Source organism: Anguilla anguilla, chromosome 5 (genome assembly GCF_013347855.1).
Source record: "Anguilla anguilla isolate fAngAng1 chromosome 5, fAngAng1.pri, whole genome shotgun sequence".
NCBI lineage: Eukaryota > Metazoa > Chordata > Actinopteri > Anguilliformes > Anguillidae > Anguilla > Anguilla anguilla.
Genome location: NC_049205.1, coordinates 8,938,009 through 8,955,543, shown reverse-complemented (window position 1 = coordinate 8,955,543; position 17,535 = coordinate 8,938,009). Strand labels below are relative to the sequence as shown.

The 17,535-nt window shown below is 42.6% G+C and overlaps 2 protein-coding genes across 2 annotated transcripts; one reads left to right on the top strand and one right to left on the bottom strand.

The window, feature by feature from the left end:
* The first annotated feature begins 994 nt into the window (after nucleotides 1-994).
* LOC118227942 (NAD(P)(+)--arginine ADP-ribosyltransferase 1-like) lies at nucleotides 995-5,242 on the top strand. Its single transcript, XM_035419039.1, has 3 exons — nucleotides 995-1,203; nucleotides 2,532-3,211; nucleotides 5,101-5,242. The coding sequence occupies exons 1-3, from the start codon at nucleotides 1,138-1,140 to the stop codon at nucleotides 5,123-5,125; spliced, it is 771 nt and encodes a 256-aa protein (XP_035274930.1). The 5' UTR covers nucleotides 995-1,137; the 3' UTR covers nucleotides 5,126-5,242.
* Nucleotides 5,241-16,070, bottom strand: LOC118227929 (NACHT, LRR and PYD domains-containing protein 12-like). The gene is made up of 10 exons (XM_035419006.1): nucleotides 15,939-16,070; nucleotides 14,284-14,381; nucleotides 12,819-13,083; nucleotides 11,837-11,932; nucleotides 9,717-11,511; nucleotides 8,371-8,547; nucleotides 7,420-7,593; nucleotides 6,767-6,940; nucleotides 6,415-6,461; nucleotides 5,241-5,861 (listed from the first exon to the last, which is right to left on the bottom strand). Exons 2-10 carry the CDS (start codon nucleotides 14,317-14,319, stop codon nucleotides 5,365-5,367), a joined length of 3,261 nt encoding a protein of 1,086 aa, XP_035274897.1. The 5' UTR covers nucleotides 14,320-14,381; nucleotides 15,939-16,070; the 3' UTR covers nucleotides 5,241-5,364.
* Nucleotides 16,071-17,535: the final 1,465 nt, after the last annotated feature.

The following is a 17,535-nucleotide window of genomic DNA, read 5'->3' as shown; positions in this document are numbered from 1 at the left end:
TGTCACAGATTTACACTTCAGGGGAGAATGTGACATACAGATTTTACTTACATAACTTACCCATTGTGGTGAAGGTCAGAGGAAAAATGTCACCTTGTTAGTTCCTGTATGTGGCAAAACACAATCAGTTTACAGCAGCTAATGTCGTTTAGACAAGATACACACGTGGGGGGACCTGCAGGAAGTTTCCCTAGTTAAACTAGGGAATGGATGCATTACATTTTTGACAATAATAATGACTGTCATGATTAACTACGACATCAATGCACAATATGACTGAGGCTAAGTCATAGGCAAAAATTAACATTAAAAACATTTAGCCTGAATTATGATTGCAGCTGCTCTTTCACAATTGCAAACAAATTGATTTATGGGCAGGGGTCCCCAACCCTGGTCATTGAGAACCACATGGCCACCAGCACCCAGCACATACCCAAGAAACAAGGTGGGGTAAGGTGCTGAGTAAAAGCAAAATTTCTCATTTTCAACAGCATGGCTATCACCGTTGAGAAAAGGGAGATGTGCTGGAGAGTCACAGCTTTAAAAAAAAAAAAAAAAAAAAAAAAAATAGGCCTACTGTTTAAAGAATTACTGAACTTGGGGACAATGACTTGTGTTACAGAGGGTGTCACATTGATTTTAGATGAGAGATAGGACCCCAGGGTCAGTAAGCATATGAAAGGGGAGGGACTTGATGTTACTGTTTGCTGGGTCAGTATCTGCAAGCTGACTACTCATGCTAAAATTGTTAATTTGATGCAGCATCACCATTTTGGCTGTCTGCCTTTCTGCCCACAGAAGAGATGCAGAATTACTGCAGGACTTGGCAATAACTCACTCCTTTATGCTGCAGAATTTCTGATTTCTTAAAATTATCTTAGTTTAACATAAAACACGTTTTAAAAAAATATTGATTTTTGTCAACTCCCACACTGTTCACATGGGTAGAATGCCAATGATTTCATGATAGATGGCAAGTTAATGATTGTTTTTGGCAGAGGGTGTATGCTGACATAAAAGCTGTTAACGAGCTGATGCCCGCGGTACCATTCAACTCTTGGGTTGCGTTGATTTGGTTGGCTGTCTTGAGATATTGTCGTAACTGTGCTGAGACAATTCCGCACACTTGCCGTTAGGATGAGGCAATTAGCCACAGGAATATTACTCGCGGCTACCATTGCGAGCGGAGTCGTTGCTGACACTGTGAGTTTTGTCGATATCCGTATTTCTTTTCTGTTCCGTTTTCTGTTTTTCTCTTGGTATTTATTTAGTGAAAATATTTTCTCTGGAAAACTGAGGGACAACCATTTCCTCCTTTCCCAGGAACAGCAGACCTCAAAAAAATGTTATGCGAGATCAATATTCTGAAGTGCTAACCTCCGTATCAAATGTCTACTGACACCAATTAAAAAAAAAAAAAAAAAACATTTATTGAATGTTTTCAATTTAAATGACTGAAATCTGTCATTTCCTGTGCCAGTGACACTAGGGTGGTTGGTATTTCCTTATGAGATTATGATGATCTTTATTTTGCAATTGGCCGTAAGATTTTAACAGTTCACAATTTTCTCTGACAGTACTTTTGAAACTGGCAAAACAGATAGCAGCCTTTCATACTGCCTGTCACACTGTAATAATTGCAGAGCCGGTCGTTGAGCTGAAAACAGGTGAGGTGAAAAACTTCCCTGTAAACTGATCATCGATCAACCCATTCTGTTAATTTGTAATTGATTACAATACAGCCATTAATTCACCAAATACTAAATACCATCATTTATTGCCCGTTCTCCTCAATTAGGCTAGTTAGGCAAGTAGTAAAATTATTTTTATTTGCCTCTCAAAACAGTGCACAAAGTTTTACTTCATTTAAAATTGTGGATGCACAGTGCGCTCTACTTTTGGTACCCTAAAATGCAGGGACTGTGTATAAAAAGAACTGTAATTCGTACATGGATCACCTGATATCGACCTGATATGGATATAAATACACACAAATTAATGCCGACAGTCCAAACTTTAACCTCGTGTTCATTGCTTATTTCGAATATAATGCACTGGAGAATGGAGCCAAAACAACAAACAATTGTGTCACTGTCCAAATATGTACGAATTGCAGCATACGTACTCTTCGTTCTCCGCACCCACACTCAGAGATTATGTATGGAAAAGATCTGCAATGCACAGATGCTGTAATTTAAATTATCTTGAAGCACAGATTTTGCTAGATAGTAGTTACGCCAGTTTGTTCTGAACGCTATTGCGGTAGTTAACAGAGTGATGTATCTTTTTTCATTAAGTACTAAATGATTTTTCCATGATTATTTCTAGATTGCCAGGGTTGTTAATCAAAGAAAATTGATGAAAACTGGCTAAATCAATGATCAGTTAAAAGGGACAGATTTCAATCTATTTTCAGCTGGTCAACTGCCACTGAATAATTGAGAGCTGTCTCTGGTTATCTCTGTGAGATCAGAGCAGTCTTTCACACTGCCTGGGCAAATATGATGATTAACATTCTCTGTCTCTGGCAGTGTCTGTGTGATTTAGAGATTCTGGACATGGCTACCAGTGCAGTGGATGATCAGTACCTGACCTGTGTGAACCGGATGATGGAGAACGTCACCAGCAAGGAGGGGATATTGTCGGCTGAGCTGACGGCTGATGGCTCATTTCGGGAAAGCTGGCATCAGGCACAGAGGTGCAACATCACAGCGCCAGAACTCAATGCGTACCACAAGACTGCATTGGCCTTCTACATGACCTGGAACAGTACCTTCACCAGAATTTTCCACACAGATACTAAGGCCCTTGGGCCTGACACCTCTGTTTACACGCGGTACTTCCCTTACAAGTCCCTGCATTTCCTGCTGACCAATGCTATGCAAGTCCTGAGGTCCAGACAGCGGGGGCGCTGTCGCACCGTGTACAGCCAGAACATGCCGCAAAGGCTACGGGTGAATCGAGGGTCAACGGTCCGGCTCGGCCAATTTCTCCAGGCCTCAACCAAGCTTCGATCACGTGATGGTCTGACCATCAGGACCTGCTACGGGGTAGAGCTCCCGCCCTCCAACTGCAGATCGGCGTGGGGGAACTTCCTGGTGCCACCGTTCGAGCAGTTCAAGGTAGTGGCAGTGAAGAAGCAGCCCGAGGGAAGCCGCTTCTACCTGGAGTCCACCGGCACCTACAGCAATCTGGAGTGCGCTTACTACCGGCAAGTCCACCCAATGCCATGTCACTGTCATGCCGAAATCCCAAAACATTCCCTCCCTGCCATCTAGCCTCCAACACACCCTAATTCCTCAAACATAACTCCCAGGCTTTCTCCACTTCCTCAAGAAAGCCACCCAAGAGACACCCTACAGCACGGAGTGTCCAATCTTATCTGAAAAGGGCTAGTGTGGGTACAGGCTTTTGTTTCAGCCCAGCACTAAGACACATGATTCTTGATTGAAGACCATGCTTAGTTAAAGGTATACTATATAAGAGTTTGCGGCCCTTCTAGACTCTGTCTCCTCCCCCAAGCACAACAAGCAAAATGTCAAGCGAAGAAGTGAGGTGGTCAGAAATATTGAAAATAGCATTTTTAGCAACATGACTGATTCCATATAGACAGTAACAGTAATTAGGAGGTGTTATAACAATCTTTACACTAAGTGCAGCATGTGGGAACATCATACAGTAGCTACTCTGTAGTGCAGCTATTCAGTATTTACCTATTTTGGACATTTAGTAAGAGTGGGATGTAAACACAGAATTGTATGTGGTATAGGTAACATTAGCAGGCCATAGGTCTATCATAGCTAGCTAATGCACTTGTAAAGTGAATTACTTTTTCATGAAGTTATCCAAATGTTAGCCTCTTTATTTTCTCAAATACAACATAATATGTATATATTCATGGCTATGGATAACAGGTACTTTATGCGAATTGTCTGACCTGTGTCCTGTAGTTGTTCCAATGTCCTTCAGTATGCAGTTATTCTGCACTTCTTTGGATAAAAGCATCTGTCAAATAAAACTAAATTGTAGCGGAGCGAGTCTGTAATATTACATTATTATATTTCTAAGGTAGAGAGTTGGAAATAAATGACTGAAATAAATGCAGGTGAACTACCAATGCCAAGAAAGTTACACTGTGTTTTATCAGCAGTGAACACAGATGAGGACGGGAGTCTTTGTTTGCAACTTCTTTTTTTAGCTTTGTTAGTGAAGTTGGCTACAGGTAGCTAGATAGCGTGCATACTGAATCAATTAGGTTCCTTATTGAAATTAATGCTGGTGAATTACCAAGCTAGCTAAGTTGCAGCTATAAACAGTAACAGTAGGTCCCATGGGGGGGGGGGGGGGGGGGGGGGTTATTGAACGAGCCCTGTCGGCTTGTCTTTTTGCTTCGCTGTATCTAGGCTTCTTTGCATACGCCATTGCAGCAGCTAACAAGCAACGGACACTTCCCTGGAATCTTAACCCAACCACAGGCTCTGTAGCCACACCCACCCCTCCCCACACAGAAAAGAGCATTATGCCAGGGAACATCTCAAACACGTTACAATTTCAAATACAGGTAATAGGTGCGTGAATTCGGCTATACTAACTGAAGACATGGATTGTCAGCACATCATAGGCATGCCTTAGCATAGTTATTTTATTATATTTTGTGAATATAAAAAATAAAGTAAAAAAAAAAAAAATCATAGTCTGCCTTTTCAATCAGGAGTTGTAGTGCTGATCTAAAACAAAACCTTGCTCCCACACCAGCCTGTTTCAGATAAGATTGGACACCCCTGCCCTAGAGGTTCCCAAAAAAAGGCCAACCACCTATGCATGTTATTGTACATTTTTAAAAACTTATGTACAGTATCATTTTTAACGTAACACCTCAGCACAGACTTTCCTACATATGAAATTAAGGTGGAGCGATGCTTGCAATTTTCCTTGATCTATGCTTAAAGGCTGTTATTATATAGTTGAATTACAAAGCAGTTGTTATAAGACAGTTGCTTCACTATGTTGTAAATATTAGCATATTTTATCAGTGATATTTTTAATTGTGTTCACACAAAATTTTCTCTCTCTCTCTCCTTTTCCCCAAACCTCCTGCAGGTTACCCAGGAACTACGAACTTTGAACTCTGCTAGTTTTCTTCATTTGCATTGTACCAGAGCTTGGAATAAAAGATAAAACAGACAACATTGTGTATTGCCAACACACACACAAAAAATAAAAAACGTAATAATTTGACAGACTTTTGTTTGCATGTCATCTTTATTTGATTCATGTATTGCTCATTTGCATGCATAATCAAACACTTCAGTCGACAAGCTGTATTAACATCTTTATATTCTAAAAATATGAGTGAGCGAATATCTAGCACAGTGTCATAGGGGCATCCATAGTGAGAGCAAAAGCTGGGTAGAGGGGCAGAGTGAAAGTGACATGGAAGGTGTGCAGGTGGACGGGCCCTTTGGAGGAGATCTTATAGAAGGCCAGGGTACCATTTTGCCAGTCCAGATACACTCCCACCCTGTATTTGGCCTGGGCGTGTACGGCCACTATGTGTGTAAGCTTGTTATTATGAACGGCCATGATACCCTGTGGGTTGCACCTAATGGCCCAGGATTGGTCATCTTCTCCAAGTGCGCCGGCGGTGCTTGTGGGTATCTGGTAGGCCACGCCCACCTCCAAGCTTCCTGGTCCCCACTCTACCTCCCAGTAGTGACGGTCAGTCAGCGCCTCCTTGCACAGCACTGGAGGAGTGTACTCGTCATTGCCAAACTTCTGTTTGCGATGTGCCCTCCTGTTCCCCTCGGATAGGACCACATTCGGAGCAGCAGTGCTGGGGTCCACGGTGAGGTGGCAGTCATCTACCGGGTAACAGCCAAGTAGAAAACAAAAAAGATTGGTCTCAGCCACGCCGGCTGGTGTAGAGAGCACACGCACCTGGGTTGCGTTAGCACATCAGCCCGGGTGCTTAAAGGTGTGCTGATCTCCACAGTTCAGGGCCGAGACCGGGAGCACACACAGAGAGAGCGAGTTTTGAGTTTCGTTTAATTTGTTTGAAGATGACAGAGAAAGTAAACCACCATCTAACAGTTTTAAACGATTTCTAACCATCTAAAAATCATTTTAATGGTTAAAGTTTTAATCTCCTATACTCATTGGTTTAAATGCATACTTTTTACACTACTACATACATTCTCTGCTTAGACTATATTTACACAATGTATCTCATGCCAGAAAGCATAATGAATTTAACTGCCAAAGAGAAAGGATAGGGAAATAAGGTGGTGGAAGAGAAGTACACAAGGAATAAGGGCACTGGACAATAAGGAGTTTTCAGAGACATGGCTACCATAAATATCCATTTTCATACTGCACATATTTTCAACTCAAATGTTGAATAGTACTTAAACTTACATTTGTGCAGCCCTGGATTCACCCTGCACACCCCACCATGGTCCACACTGCAGTAACAGAAATAAGAGTGAAGGAGGAGAGAATTCTGAAAATTTCAGCTAAAACCAGTAATATCTGGTCTGTTGTTGGTCAAAGCTGGTTAAAGCTGATTAAGATGGTAGAGTAATCTGGTGACCAAACTGGTAGACTAGCTGACTATAGGTGGGTGAACAGCTGGATAAGCTGGTCGACCAGCTAAAACCAACCAGAAGTGCGGAAAACACAGTTTAAACCAACCTGACATGCTTAATTTTCAGCAGGGAAATAAGAGACAGAAGTGTAACAAACAAGCATTCACACCCTGCCTGCTTACATCAGCTTCTCCAGGGCACAGTTGGGGTCCTGCTGTCTATCAGTGAGCGCTTTCACTCCTAAGTCTCCGGGGTTGTTGTAGCTCAGATCCAGCTTTATCAGATGTGAGGGGTTTGAGTGAAGAGCCAAAGCCAGGGAACTGCAGCCTGTCTCTGTGACTCCACAGCCTGACAGCCTGCAGAGAGGTGATAGGGATATAAGGACTTCCACACGTCCCAGATGTGGGAGAATACTAGTACTTCAAGGCACTACTACCCTCACTGTGTCTCCTGAATGAACTCATTTCAATGCACAGAAGAAATTTGGCATGAAAAAAGCTGATGAAAAAGACGCTTAACTTTTCTTTAAAGAGCATGTCCTACCCAGGACCTTCCAAACCACTTACGAACACATTACTAGTATTTACTGTATATGAAAAAATAATTTACCGCATGTAGAAAATGATTGTGAAAATAAAGGTTAAAAAACAATAATGTACAATTAAATACGTTTTAGTGTTTATTCACAAGGCAGGCAGTGACCACCAGTTCTAACCAGACTGCACATCCGTGACCAACAGGCAGCATGAAATGTGGTTGTTTTCACAGTACCAACATAAATCAGCCTGATATCCTTTTTTTTTCTTTTCTTCAAAAATCGTAAAAGGTTCCTCACCCCAGTTTCTGCAGTTTACAGAGGGGATCCTCCAGTCCAGCAGAGAGCGCTGTCACTCCAGAGTCCAGTAGGTCATTGCCTCTCAGATCCAGCTCTCTCAGCTGTGAGTGGCGTGAGCGCAGGACTGAGGCCAGATCATCACAGCAGCCCTTTGTGAGGTTACAGTCTCCTAACCTGTGGAGGGAAGAAGATATCATACACACAGTACCTTCAATCCTGCATGCTGAGAAGACCCCCGCCCCCCACACACACATACACACGCACAGTGAAATTACATTCCCTCAGATTACTCTCACTGCTATGGGCTCCTGTCTTTTTGGTAGTGAGTAGGGCCTAAAGAAGGAAATTTGCCACAATGTGAATTGGGAGGAATGTGGCTAGCGTTAGCACTCTTATCCTCAAGGCATCACAGGGGGTGGTCGAACCTCAGAACTTATTTGATAATAACAACACCAACTATACCGCCAAGGATTAACAAGGAAAAGCTTGTGAGCACAGATCAATACCACGGTATGGTTAAAGACAGGTGTCTAAAACCCTAACATTGTATACCATCGGTAAACCAATGATCTCAAGAAAAAATATGAGAAAAATATTAGTTTTGCATAGCACGTAAGGTCAATTTATTTGGCAAGTAAATGATAAAAAAAATATTATTAATGTGCCTCCATGGAATTGTTGTTTGATATCATTGGCACATTTGAATAGGGGCTACAGAAGAGTCAATGGTAGCCTTGCAGTGCAGGGAGGGGGGAGCTAAAGGTTACAAAAGAAATCATGAATTTCTGTGGGCCTTAGGTATGACTTATGGCTGACCCACAGACCTTGATGCCCACAACAGTGAAGCAGAGCTGCGTGTGAAACAGATGATAAATAAACCGAGTTTCCCCTGAGGCTTTTTACGGTTTGGTAGCTGCAGGAAGCCCTTTGTGTTCCGCTGGTTCCACACACCCCAGAGTTTGTAGTCTGCAGTGGGGAGTCCGCAGTCCATCGCAAAGCAGCTTGCAGCCTTTGTCCCCCAGTTTGCTGTTGTATCCAAGGTCCAGCTCCCTCAGAAGGGAGGTGGAGGACTGCAAGACCACATTCACCAGGGCACACAGGGCTGGGGTGAGGTCACAGACCTGCAACCTGCAGACAAGAGACACCTGCCAGTCACCGCCATGCACCAATCACCAAGCACCAATCAGCAGTTACCAAATTCCAACCATCTATCACCAAGCACCAACCACCAATCTCTGATCATGTCATGACTCACAGCCAAGAGGTAAACAGTCACATATCAAAAGGCAGTCACCACAAGTCCCATGCAACCAGCCACCCATTAATAATTAGTTGCCAGTTTCATGTGAAAAGTGAGTACTTTTTGGCCTTTCATATTTGATGTGTGTGCTGTCTTGCAACCCAAGGTCGAACTCCACTCCTGAAACAGCAAATAAAATTAAAGTAGTTTTTCACGAGCCTGGTTTTGGAAATTAACTCATATATAATCACATGTAAAATGTATTGCTTTGGCATTGCTTAATTTTCCCAGTTATTCAAAAAATACATAACCAAATGCCAAATTTCATCGCCCTTTATTATCTAAATGTAAGAATTTTTTATTTTATTTAAATGTTTTTATAAATTGGTGATATCGAGTTGCTATTACTTTGTTATTCATTTAGTTTGTAATGTTTAATTAAATCTGGCATCTCCAGTCACACCTGAATTTGGAATATCCAATTTGTGAGCTATGTACAGGCGTGCTCATGTATGCCCCCTGCTGCCAGCCCGGGAGAGTGAAGACAACTTGCTGCTCTCTTTCTAAACAGAGGCCGTGTCCGAAACAGCCTCCCAAGTACCGTGTCCTCAAAATATATACCGTCTAATAAACATACTAGAGTACCTGCTATTTAGTGCATATTTTTTAGTGCGAGACAGACAGGATGCAAAAAATATCCTCCATACTATTTTCCAACAGTATAACCACAAGATTATTCTGTTATAAATGATTTCCACATTAAGGGAAATTTTGAATTGTAGTTCTCCAGTCTTTAGATAAAATAGGTGACGATTTTGTGTGTCCCTTCCTTGCATGACAGAGAAGTATTGCTCAGGTCTGTTTAACATTTTAGTATTTCCACAAAAATTGAAGAATCTGATTGAGACTGTTTGATGATGTTAGAACAGGGATGGGCAATGTCATTCTTGGAAGGTTTGTGTGTGAAATTAGCTAATTGCAAGTTCAACTATATAAAGCCGTGAGATATTTTATTTAGGCACACACATCCAAAAAAACAGGGCTCAACCGTACTCACAAAGCTGTCCTGGTGTGCTTGAGAACGGGCAGCAGTCTGCGATATCCGGCCTGTGTCGAGTTGTACATCCTAAAATCAAGCACGTCCACCTGCTTCTCTGACATCACCAGCGCATAAGCCAGCGCTGAGCACTGATCTGGGTACAGCTTTTGATTGGCGTGACCACTCGACTTCACTCGACTCTGGATTTCCTGTACTAGAGAATCGTCATTGAGTTCATTCAGGCAGTGGAAGAGATTGATGGTCCTCTCTGGAGATAGGCACTTGCTGACCTTCTCCTTGATGTATTTGACCGTTTCTGCGACCATCTGCGAGCTGCATTCAGTGTGTGGCAGCAGTCCTGAAAGAGCTTTACTGTCCAGCGAGATTCCCAGGAGGAAGCGGACAAAAAGGTCCAGGTGTCCATTTGGACTCTGTAAGGCCTTGTCCACAGCACTCCTGTGTACTGCAGATAATTTTATCCCACCATCTGGACTGGTATGCTTTGACATGTCCAGATTTAATGGGTTTTCTTTACCGTTTACATACAGGAAGTGTACAGACAAGGCGGCAAGGTACTCTTGAATGCTAAGATGCACAAAGCTGTATGTTTTCTCCTCATACAGCACTGATTCCTCTTTGAAGATTTCTGTGTACAACCCAGAGTACTCTGGAGATTTGCTGGCATCAATGCCAGACTCTTTCAGGTCTTGCTCATAAAATATCAGATTGTTCTTTTCCAAATGTTGAAAGGCCAGCTTTCCCAGGTTGACAGTTATTTCTTTATCGGTCTCTTGCATTTCCTTTGTGTTTGTTTCCATACCTCTATGGTACTTCTGGTTCTTTATCATAATTTGAATGCGCAGGAATTGCGTGTACATTTGAGTGAGAGTCTTAGGGATTTGCCCACCCTCAGATTTGTCCAGTAGACTCTCGAGAACAGTTGCTGAAATCAAGCAGAAGACTGGAATATGACACATGATGTGGAGGGTCCGTGATGACTTTATGTGTGAGATAATTTTGTTGGCCAGGTTCTGATCATTAAATCTCTTCGTGAAGTACTCATCTTTCTGTGGGTCGTTGAAGCCTCGAACCTCAGTTAGCCTTTGGATGCACTCAGGAGGGATCTGACTGGCTGCTGCTGGTCGGGATGTGATCCAGAGGAGAGCAGAGGGAAGCAGATTTCCCTGAATGAGGTTGGTCAGCAGCATGTCCACTGATAATTCCTCCGTTTCATCGTACCACGGCTCGTTGCTATGGAAATTTAAGGGGAGCCGACACTCATCCAGACCATCGAAGATGAACAACACTCTCCTGCTGTCGAGGTCCACCGCAGTGCAGTGTTTGACCTCGGGGTGAAAGTGCCGAATGAGTCCTAGCAAACTCAACTTTCTGTCCCTCATCAGATTCAGCTCTCGAAAAGGGAGAGGAAATATCAAATCAATACCTCGGTTTGCCTTGCCTTCCGCCCAGTCCAAAATGAACTTCTGCACAGAGACTGTTTTGCCGATGCCAGCTATTCCTTTGGTCAGAACAGATCTTCTCATGTCGTCCTCTTGTCCGGGCAAGGGCTGGAATATTTTGTTGCATTCAATTTGCACGTCCTGTGCATGAGTTTCTTTGGATGTTGACTCGATGTTCCAAACCTCATGTTCGGTATTGACCTGTCCGCATTCACCCTCGGTTATGAAGACCTCAGTGTAGACCTTGACGAGCAGGGCCGACCGTCCGTGCTTGGCCACTCCTTCAAAGATATGTTGATATCTGTTCCTCAGCTTAGCTTTCAGCTTCTCTTGGACTGCTCTCAAAGATGCATCTAAAAATAGGAGGATAGAAGCAGGGTTAGTTGGTTGTGGGTCCTGACTTAGCAGCAGTCTAGTGTTTAGCAGGCCATGACCATTGGTCAGTTCATAATTATTTACATGTATGGCACAGCAGATTATTCTTATTAATTCTGGGCACTTTGTGCTTTGTTTTGTGATTTAACAAAGTCTAATATTTGGGGCTGTGTGGATGTGTAGTAGTAGAAGTATTTATAAAATGCTGCAACGTTCCCTGGATGCCTGCGTCTGCCAAATAAGATTGCTATGTCTCCGCAGTCATACTGTAAAAATATCTGATGTATGAAACTGTCAATTTACCATGTTCACTGACTGCTGGTGGGGGCTGTGGTTGACTGGCTGTAATGACCCCTGAAATCGTTCCTCCAGGGGCCCTGGGGTTTTCCCCGTAACTGGCTGCCAAATGTGACAGGAAGAGTGTCAGGACACAGAGACACACACATACACATGCACATACACACATATGCACATACACAAGCATGCGTGCACACGCACATATGCGCACACACACACACACATACAAACACATTACATCACATTTGTTTGGCAGATTTTTTATCCAAAGCAACGTACAATAAGTGAATGCCGAAGGTCACTGGAACAACTACAAGTCACAGGTCAGATAAGGTACAAAACTCATTATGTAACAGTTATTCATAGCCATGAACACATTAAATCCAGTTCACACAGTAAGTATAGCCTTGGTCAAAAAGTTATGGTAAGTCAAACTAGGAGGCATGACAATGTCTTGACTCTCACAAAAAGGACAGCTATATAAAAGGCATGCATAATGTTCTATTTCTTTCACTCTCTCTCTCTGTCTCCCTCTAGGGGATGCTACCTCCAGGTTGTCTAAAGAGCTGTTGGGGTGTGATGCTGTGTGGTTGAGTGTATATAAGGTGTAGGGGGATGTTGGTTATAAGTGGGGGGTTGGGAAGGGAAGTTTTATTTATTTAATTGTTTGTATGTGTTTGGGGTATGCTTTCTTCTTCGTAGGTGACATGATCGAGTGAAGGCTGTCAAGTCACTCTCCCTCTCTCTCCCCCCCCCCTCTCTGTTTCTCTCTCTCCCTCCCCCCCCCCCCCCCCCCCCCTCTGTTTCTCTCTCTCCCTCTCTCTCGCTGTATGCCTGTGCTGGGTACACAGGTTTGTTTTTTGTTGTTGGGGCTGTTTCTTTGTGTGGTTTTAAAAATAAATAAAAATCTCTCTCTCTCTCTCACTGTCTCGCTCTTGCTCTTGTTCTCTGTCTCGCTCTGGCCAAGAAGAAAAACAGAAGGTCTTACTGCTCTCCAATCCCCTCTGCAGTGTTACCGCTTGCTCATTCAGGTCCATCTTCTCCAGGATGTACAGCGTGACCTTCACAGCGCCCTCACTTCCATAGTGCACCAACATTTGTTCTGCAGTCTTGGTCCTGCTTGACCTCTCTAGGCAACTCCTTGAAATGGGATTGTATCCCTGTGGTGGTTCATGACTCAGATAGGAATGAAATCTCTCTAGCTGGTTACTCAGAAGATCATCCAGACGTTCCAGGAGCAGAGAATGAACAATCTTGAGTGAAATAAAAAAACAATGTGAGACTAGTCAGAGAACAATGGGCCAATGAGCTTCTGGCCTCCAATTTCATATTGACTCATAGTAACCCATGAAAAAGTACAGAGAGACACCTCAAGCCATACAGTGTTATGAAGCATAAAATTGTGAATATGACCTTTTTTTGCTGTGGGCTTGGTCATTGTGGGCTTTCATAGATAAAAGATAAAAAAAGAAGAGTGGGGAAAATAGTAATTTACAAATGCATGCATACTGTTTTTCTATAAAATGCCTAATTTTAGCCTCTCCTGCTGTTGTCCACAAGCACAGAAAGCAGCATCTTGAACCACAGCACACAGGACAATGGCAGATGCTGAATGATTCAGAAATCACTGCTATCACTTCATTTCAGTTATGTAAGTAAACAGTACAGATTATACTTTCTTTTAAAAAGTATATTATAAAGTTTTCACTTTCCGCCTGTCTGATAAAGTCAGCTGTATTCATTGGTTTTTATAATGTAAGGTATGGTTAAGTAAAAGCTGAGAGTGATCTCCATTCTGTTTGGATTTTCCATTTCTCTGTACTACCCGCTCTCTCTCATTCTCTGATTTGGGTGTAGATGGAAAACTTGAAAATCTCTGCCACTTAGCTCTCCTTCACAATCTCCAATATCTGAGACATTCTGATGTACAGTTAGGGAGGACTGGGGTTAGTATTTTTATGACATGCCATGCTTTTGAATTTGATTCAGGCCTGAGGCAATCTGTTGAAAGAATGGCTCTGCAAAGTGTGCAATGGAGTTCTGATTGTAAAACACTGACAGCACTACGGAATGTAAGGAGCTCTTTGTATCTTTGCTCATTGCATACTCTGGGCTGTGGTGTAAATTTTCAGGCACATTTTTTTTCTCATGGTCCTATTTTCAAAAGAGCCTGATGCTCAGTGTGGAGGGAGGCACATCACATGCGACCACATCGAGGCCCAGTCGTTCCCTTATTGAGCACATTCAATGAGAATGCGTGCTGCACCTGAAAGGGTGGAGTCCATAGGAACCACCATGAAAGGAGACAAGCTCTCCCATTTCAGAGACGTGTGGGAATAGGATGATTATTACGTTTCATGACAGCACTGTGTAATTTGAGGCCATGTTAAAAGTGATGTCTTATATCAGATTTGGGGGGGGGGGGGGGGGGGGGGGGGAGTCCCCTTACTCACCCTGTCCCCCTGGTAGGGGGAGCCACAGCGCTTCATCCTTCGGTTTCCGGGGTGTCCCTACTTACAGCTGGAGTGGAAACACATCACCCCCTCAGCATCTAACAGAAACAGAGGTCAAAGGTCACACTGTCCGTCCGTCCATCCGTCCCAATTCCACACCAGAGCAATGATCCAGAGATATTTTTTTTTTCCACTTAGTGTTTTGGTGAGGGAGTTCCTGGACAGTATTTCCCAATCCTTATCTTGGAGTATCGATGTATATGGCGTATTGATGGGGGAAAGAGAGATTCTGTGGCTGTGGATTGTGGATCATTTATGACTGCAGATTGGTTGCGCAATAGCTGTGGTGATAGTCAAGAATATTACGTGTACAGTATAAGGAATATTAGAATAAAAGCTGCCTATCTTATAAGCTTCTGTTAAGTTAGACATCAGTATTTTTCATTTAAATCTAAATCATTGGCTGTTTTCATTACTTCCTTTATGTTAATGCAAAGTGTTAAAGCAAGGAAATCGTATTGCATATACAAGCATATACTCTCTGTGCATCTGTTTAAAAAACTCAGTTCCTAAAACTGTACTAACCACAAGCAATGAGGTTGTTTCATATTCATACAAGCGACTTGGCCCTTGGTGTCTTTATATTGCCGGTTCATATTTTCTTTGGTTTCTGAGAATGTTGCCTCAACTCATCGAGACAAAACTCTTAATCTAAATGCTTATAAAATCAAATGAGGGCTTTAAAACTGTACACACCATAAAACACCCTTCTTATGACGTTTAATGCCCTAAATCATCAAATGCAATACTGAGATAAGCACACAACACATATGAATGCATACTTTGTATAAATTTGAAGACTTACATAGAATCACTCATAATTCCAAGTTTGTAACTTTACTGTGCAAATTAACCATAACTTCTTTTCACAACGTGCTTCCTGGACCACAATGTTTGCTCAGGGACAATTGCTGAAATTAATATTTTAATTTGTTGTTAGCATTACAAGTACTGACAGTAATTATACTTCGTGGAGCTGTGAGACCTGCTACTATTATTTCCAATAGTCTTACTATGCAAACATAGCACATTTAGAAAATGTACTTACTAGACCCTGTAAGGCCAACATTTTTTAATACACGTAGAAAAACACTGGTGCCATTGCTTTATAACATGGCTTCTATTTGTTCCACGTGAAATACATGAGCGAAAGTTTACTTGTAACTAACGTTTTTTAAAATAAGTAATTAGCCTACTTTATGTATGTGAATAAGCAGGATTTCAAATTTCATGTTGAATACTGCCCCCAAAACAGTATTTTCCTTCCTAACAGGAAGCTCACTCCTCCCCATTCAGTGTTGCAGTCTTGTGAGGGTGAGCTTTCGATTTAAAAATAGTTCAAGATTTTTTTTCCCTCATTACGTGCTGCAGTGCAACCGAATGTTACTAATGTTTTTTTGTTTTTGTTTTTTTAGTAAAGTTGAGCACATATTCCTTTTTATTTAGGAATGTTGAACCAAACGATGCATGGTGCGTGCAACTTCTGCACGTGCGACATACAGTTCTCTACTGCTGAGGGACTGATGACATTTTTAACCAGACTTTTTAGACTGATTCCTAGTCAATTTGCGGCCTTTCTCTTCCCCTGTACTTACAGCAGGTCTTCTATCCTTTCTTCTGTTGATCTTTTAATCCTGTTCTCGTACCGCTTGCATTTCGTCTTTTGGGCGTTTCACTCGTCTCCACTTCCTAGCTGTACTGAGATAGCTTACTCCGCCCACACTATCCTAAAATAACTTGCATAATACTTTAGCCGTGTGTGTGTGTGCGCGTACAGCCGTTCGTACAGTTGATAAAACTGATATTAACTTCTATTGGATTTGCAAATCTTTTTACCAGGAAAAAAACATTCATACCAGAACATTACACATCGGCTGTAAATATAGGGAACATAATTATGCGAAGCCTACTGCGGCCCTGATTAAATCCGGACCGTAACTGTGTCCTTTAGTTCCACGTGTTCATCCTGTTCATCATGTTCAATCCATGTTCATAATGTAAAAGTCTTCCCCAGTATTTGTTCCAGTCACCTGGCTTTTCTAATTAGTGCAGTTCCTCAGCCAGGAGGTAGTAGCACGCATTAGTGAAATCAGCTGGGGTGGCTGAGTTAATGGGTGGAAGAAACACATTGCAGGAGTTTTGCTTCCTGATTGGTGGACTTTCCACCTAGGCTGGTACTGATAAAGTGCATTGGGTGTGCAGAGAAGTGCGTGCTGAAAAGCAAGTATCCCTAAATAAGCAAGCAGTACAGTCTGCATCTTAAATGGGGGTTCATTGTTGGTGTAGCTACAGTAACATATACATTACATTACGGGCATTTAGCAGACGCTTTTATCCAGAGTGACTTATGCAACTTTGTATTTTTTAAACTCTGCATCCATTTATACAGCTGGATATACACTGAAGCAATGCAGGTTAGGTCCCTTGCTCAGGGGTACAACTGCAGTGTCCTACCCAAGAATCAAACCTGTGACTTTTAGGTTACAAGACCAGTTCTTTACCCATTGTGCCACCCTTGGCATACAGGCAGTACATGCACACAGCGAATATATGAGTTCTTTCAGGAAACAATCTTGCCAGAGAGAAGATGGGGGCCCTTCAGTTCAGCCAGAAATATATCAACATATCTGTCATGGTCCTGTGTTCCTGTCTGTGTTTCCTTGTTGGGCCGCCAGATGGCGGCACTTCTGTTTTGTGTCCTGCTCCCCCCGTTTAATTGTATGATTGTTTTCAATTGTCTAATTATTGTTTGCTGGTTGTCTCGTTTTCCCTTCCCTCTCTGTGGCCTGATTGTTCATGGTGCCCTCCTGTGTCTCGTTAGTGTCTGTCTATTTAAGTTCCCGTCTCCTGGTGCTGGATCCTGTTGGGTTGTCGGTTGTCGGTTGTCGGTTGTCGGTTGTCGGTTGTCGGTTGTCGGTTGTCGGTTGTCGGTTGTCGGTTGTCGGTTGTCGGTTGTCGGTTGTCGGTTGTCGGTTGTCGGTTGTCGGTTGTCGGTGTGCATTTTGGATTGTTTTGGTTCGTGCTCCTTCGTGTGACTCAAGTGTTTTTGCCGTGAGTGTTTTCCTCCCTGCCCGTGCTCTGTTTTTGCTTGCATGTTTTTCTGGATCTTCCTTGTTTTGCATTTCAAGAAGTCTTGCTTAGTCCAGTTTTGAGACTTGCCCTGCGTGGCTGTTTTTGTTCTCCTTTGTCTTG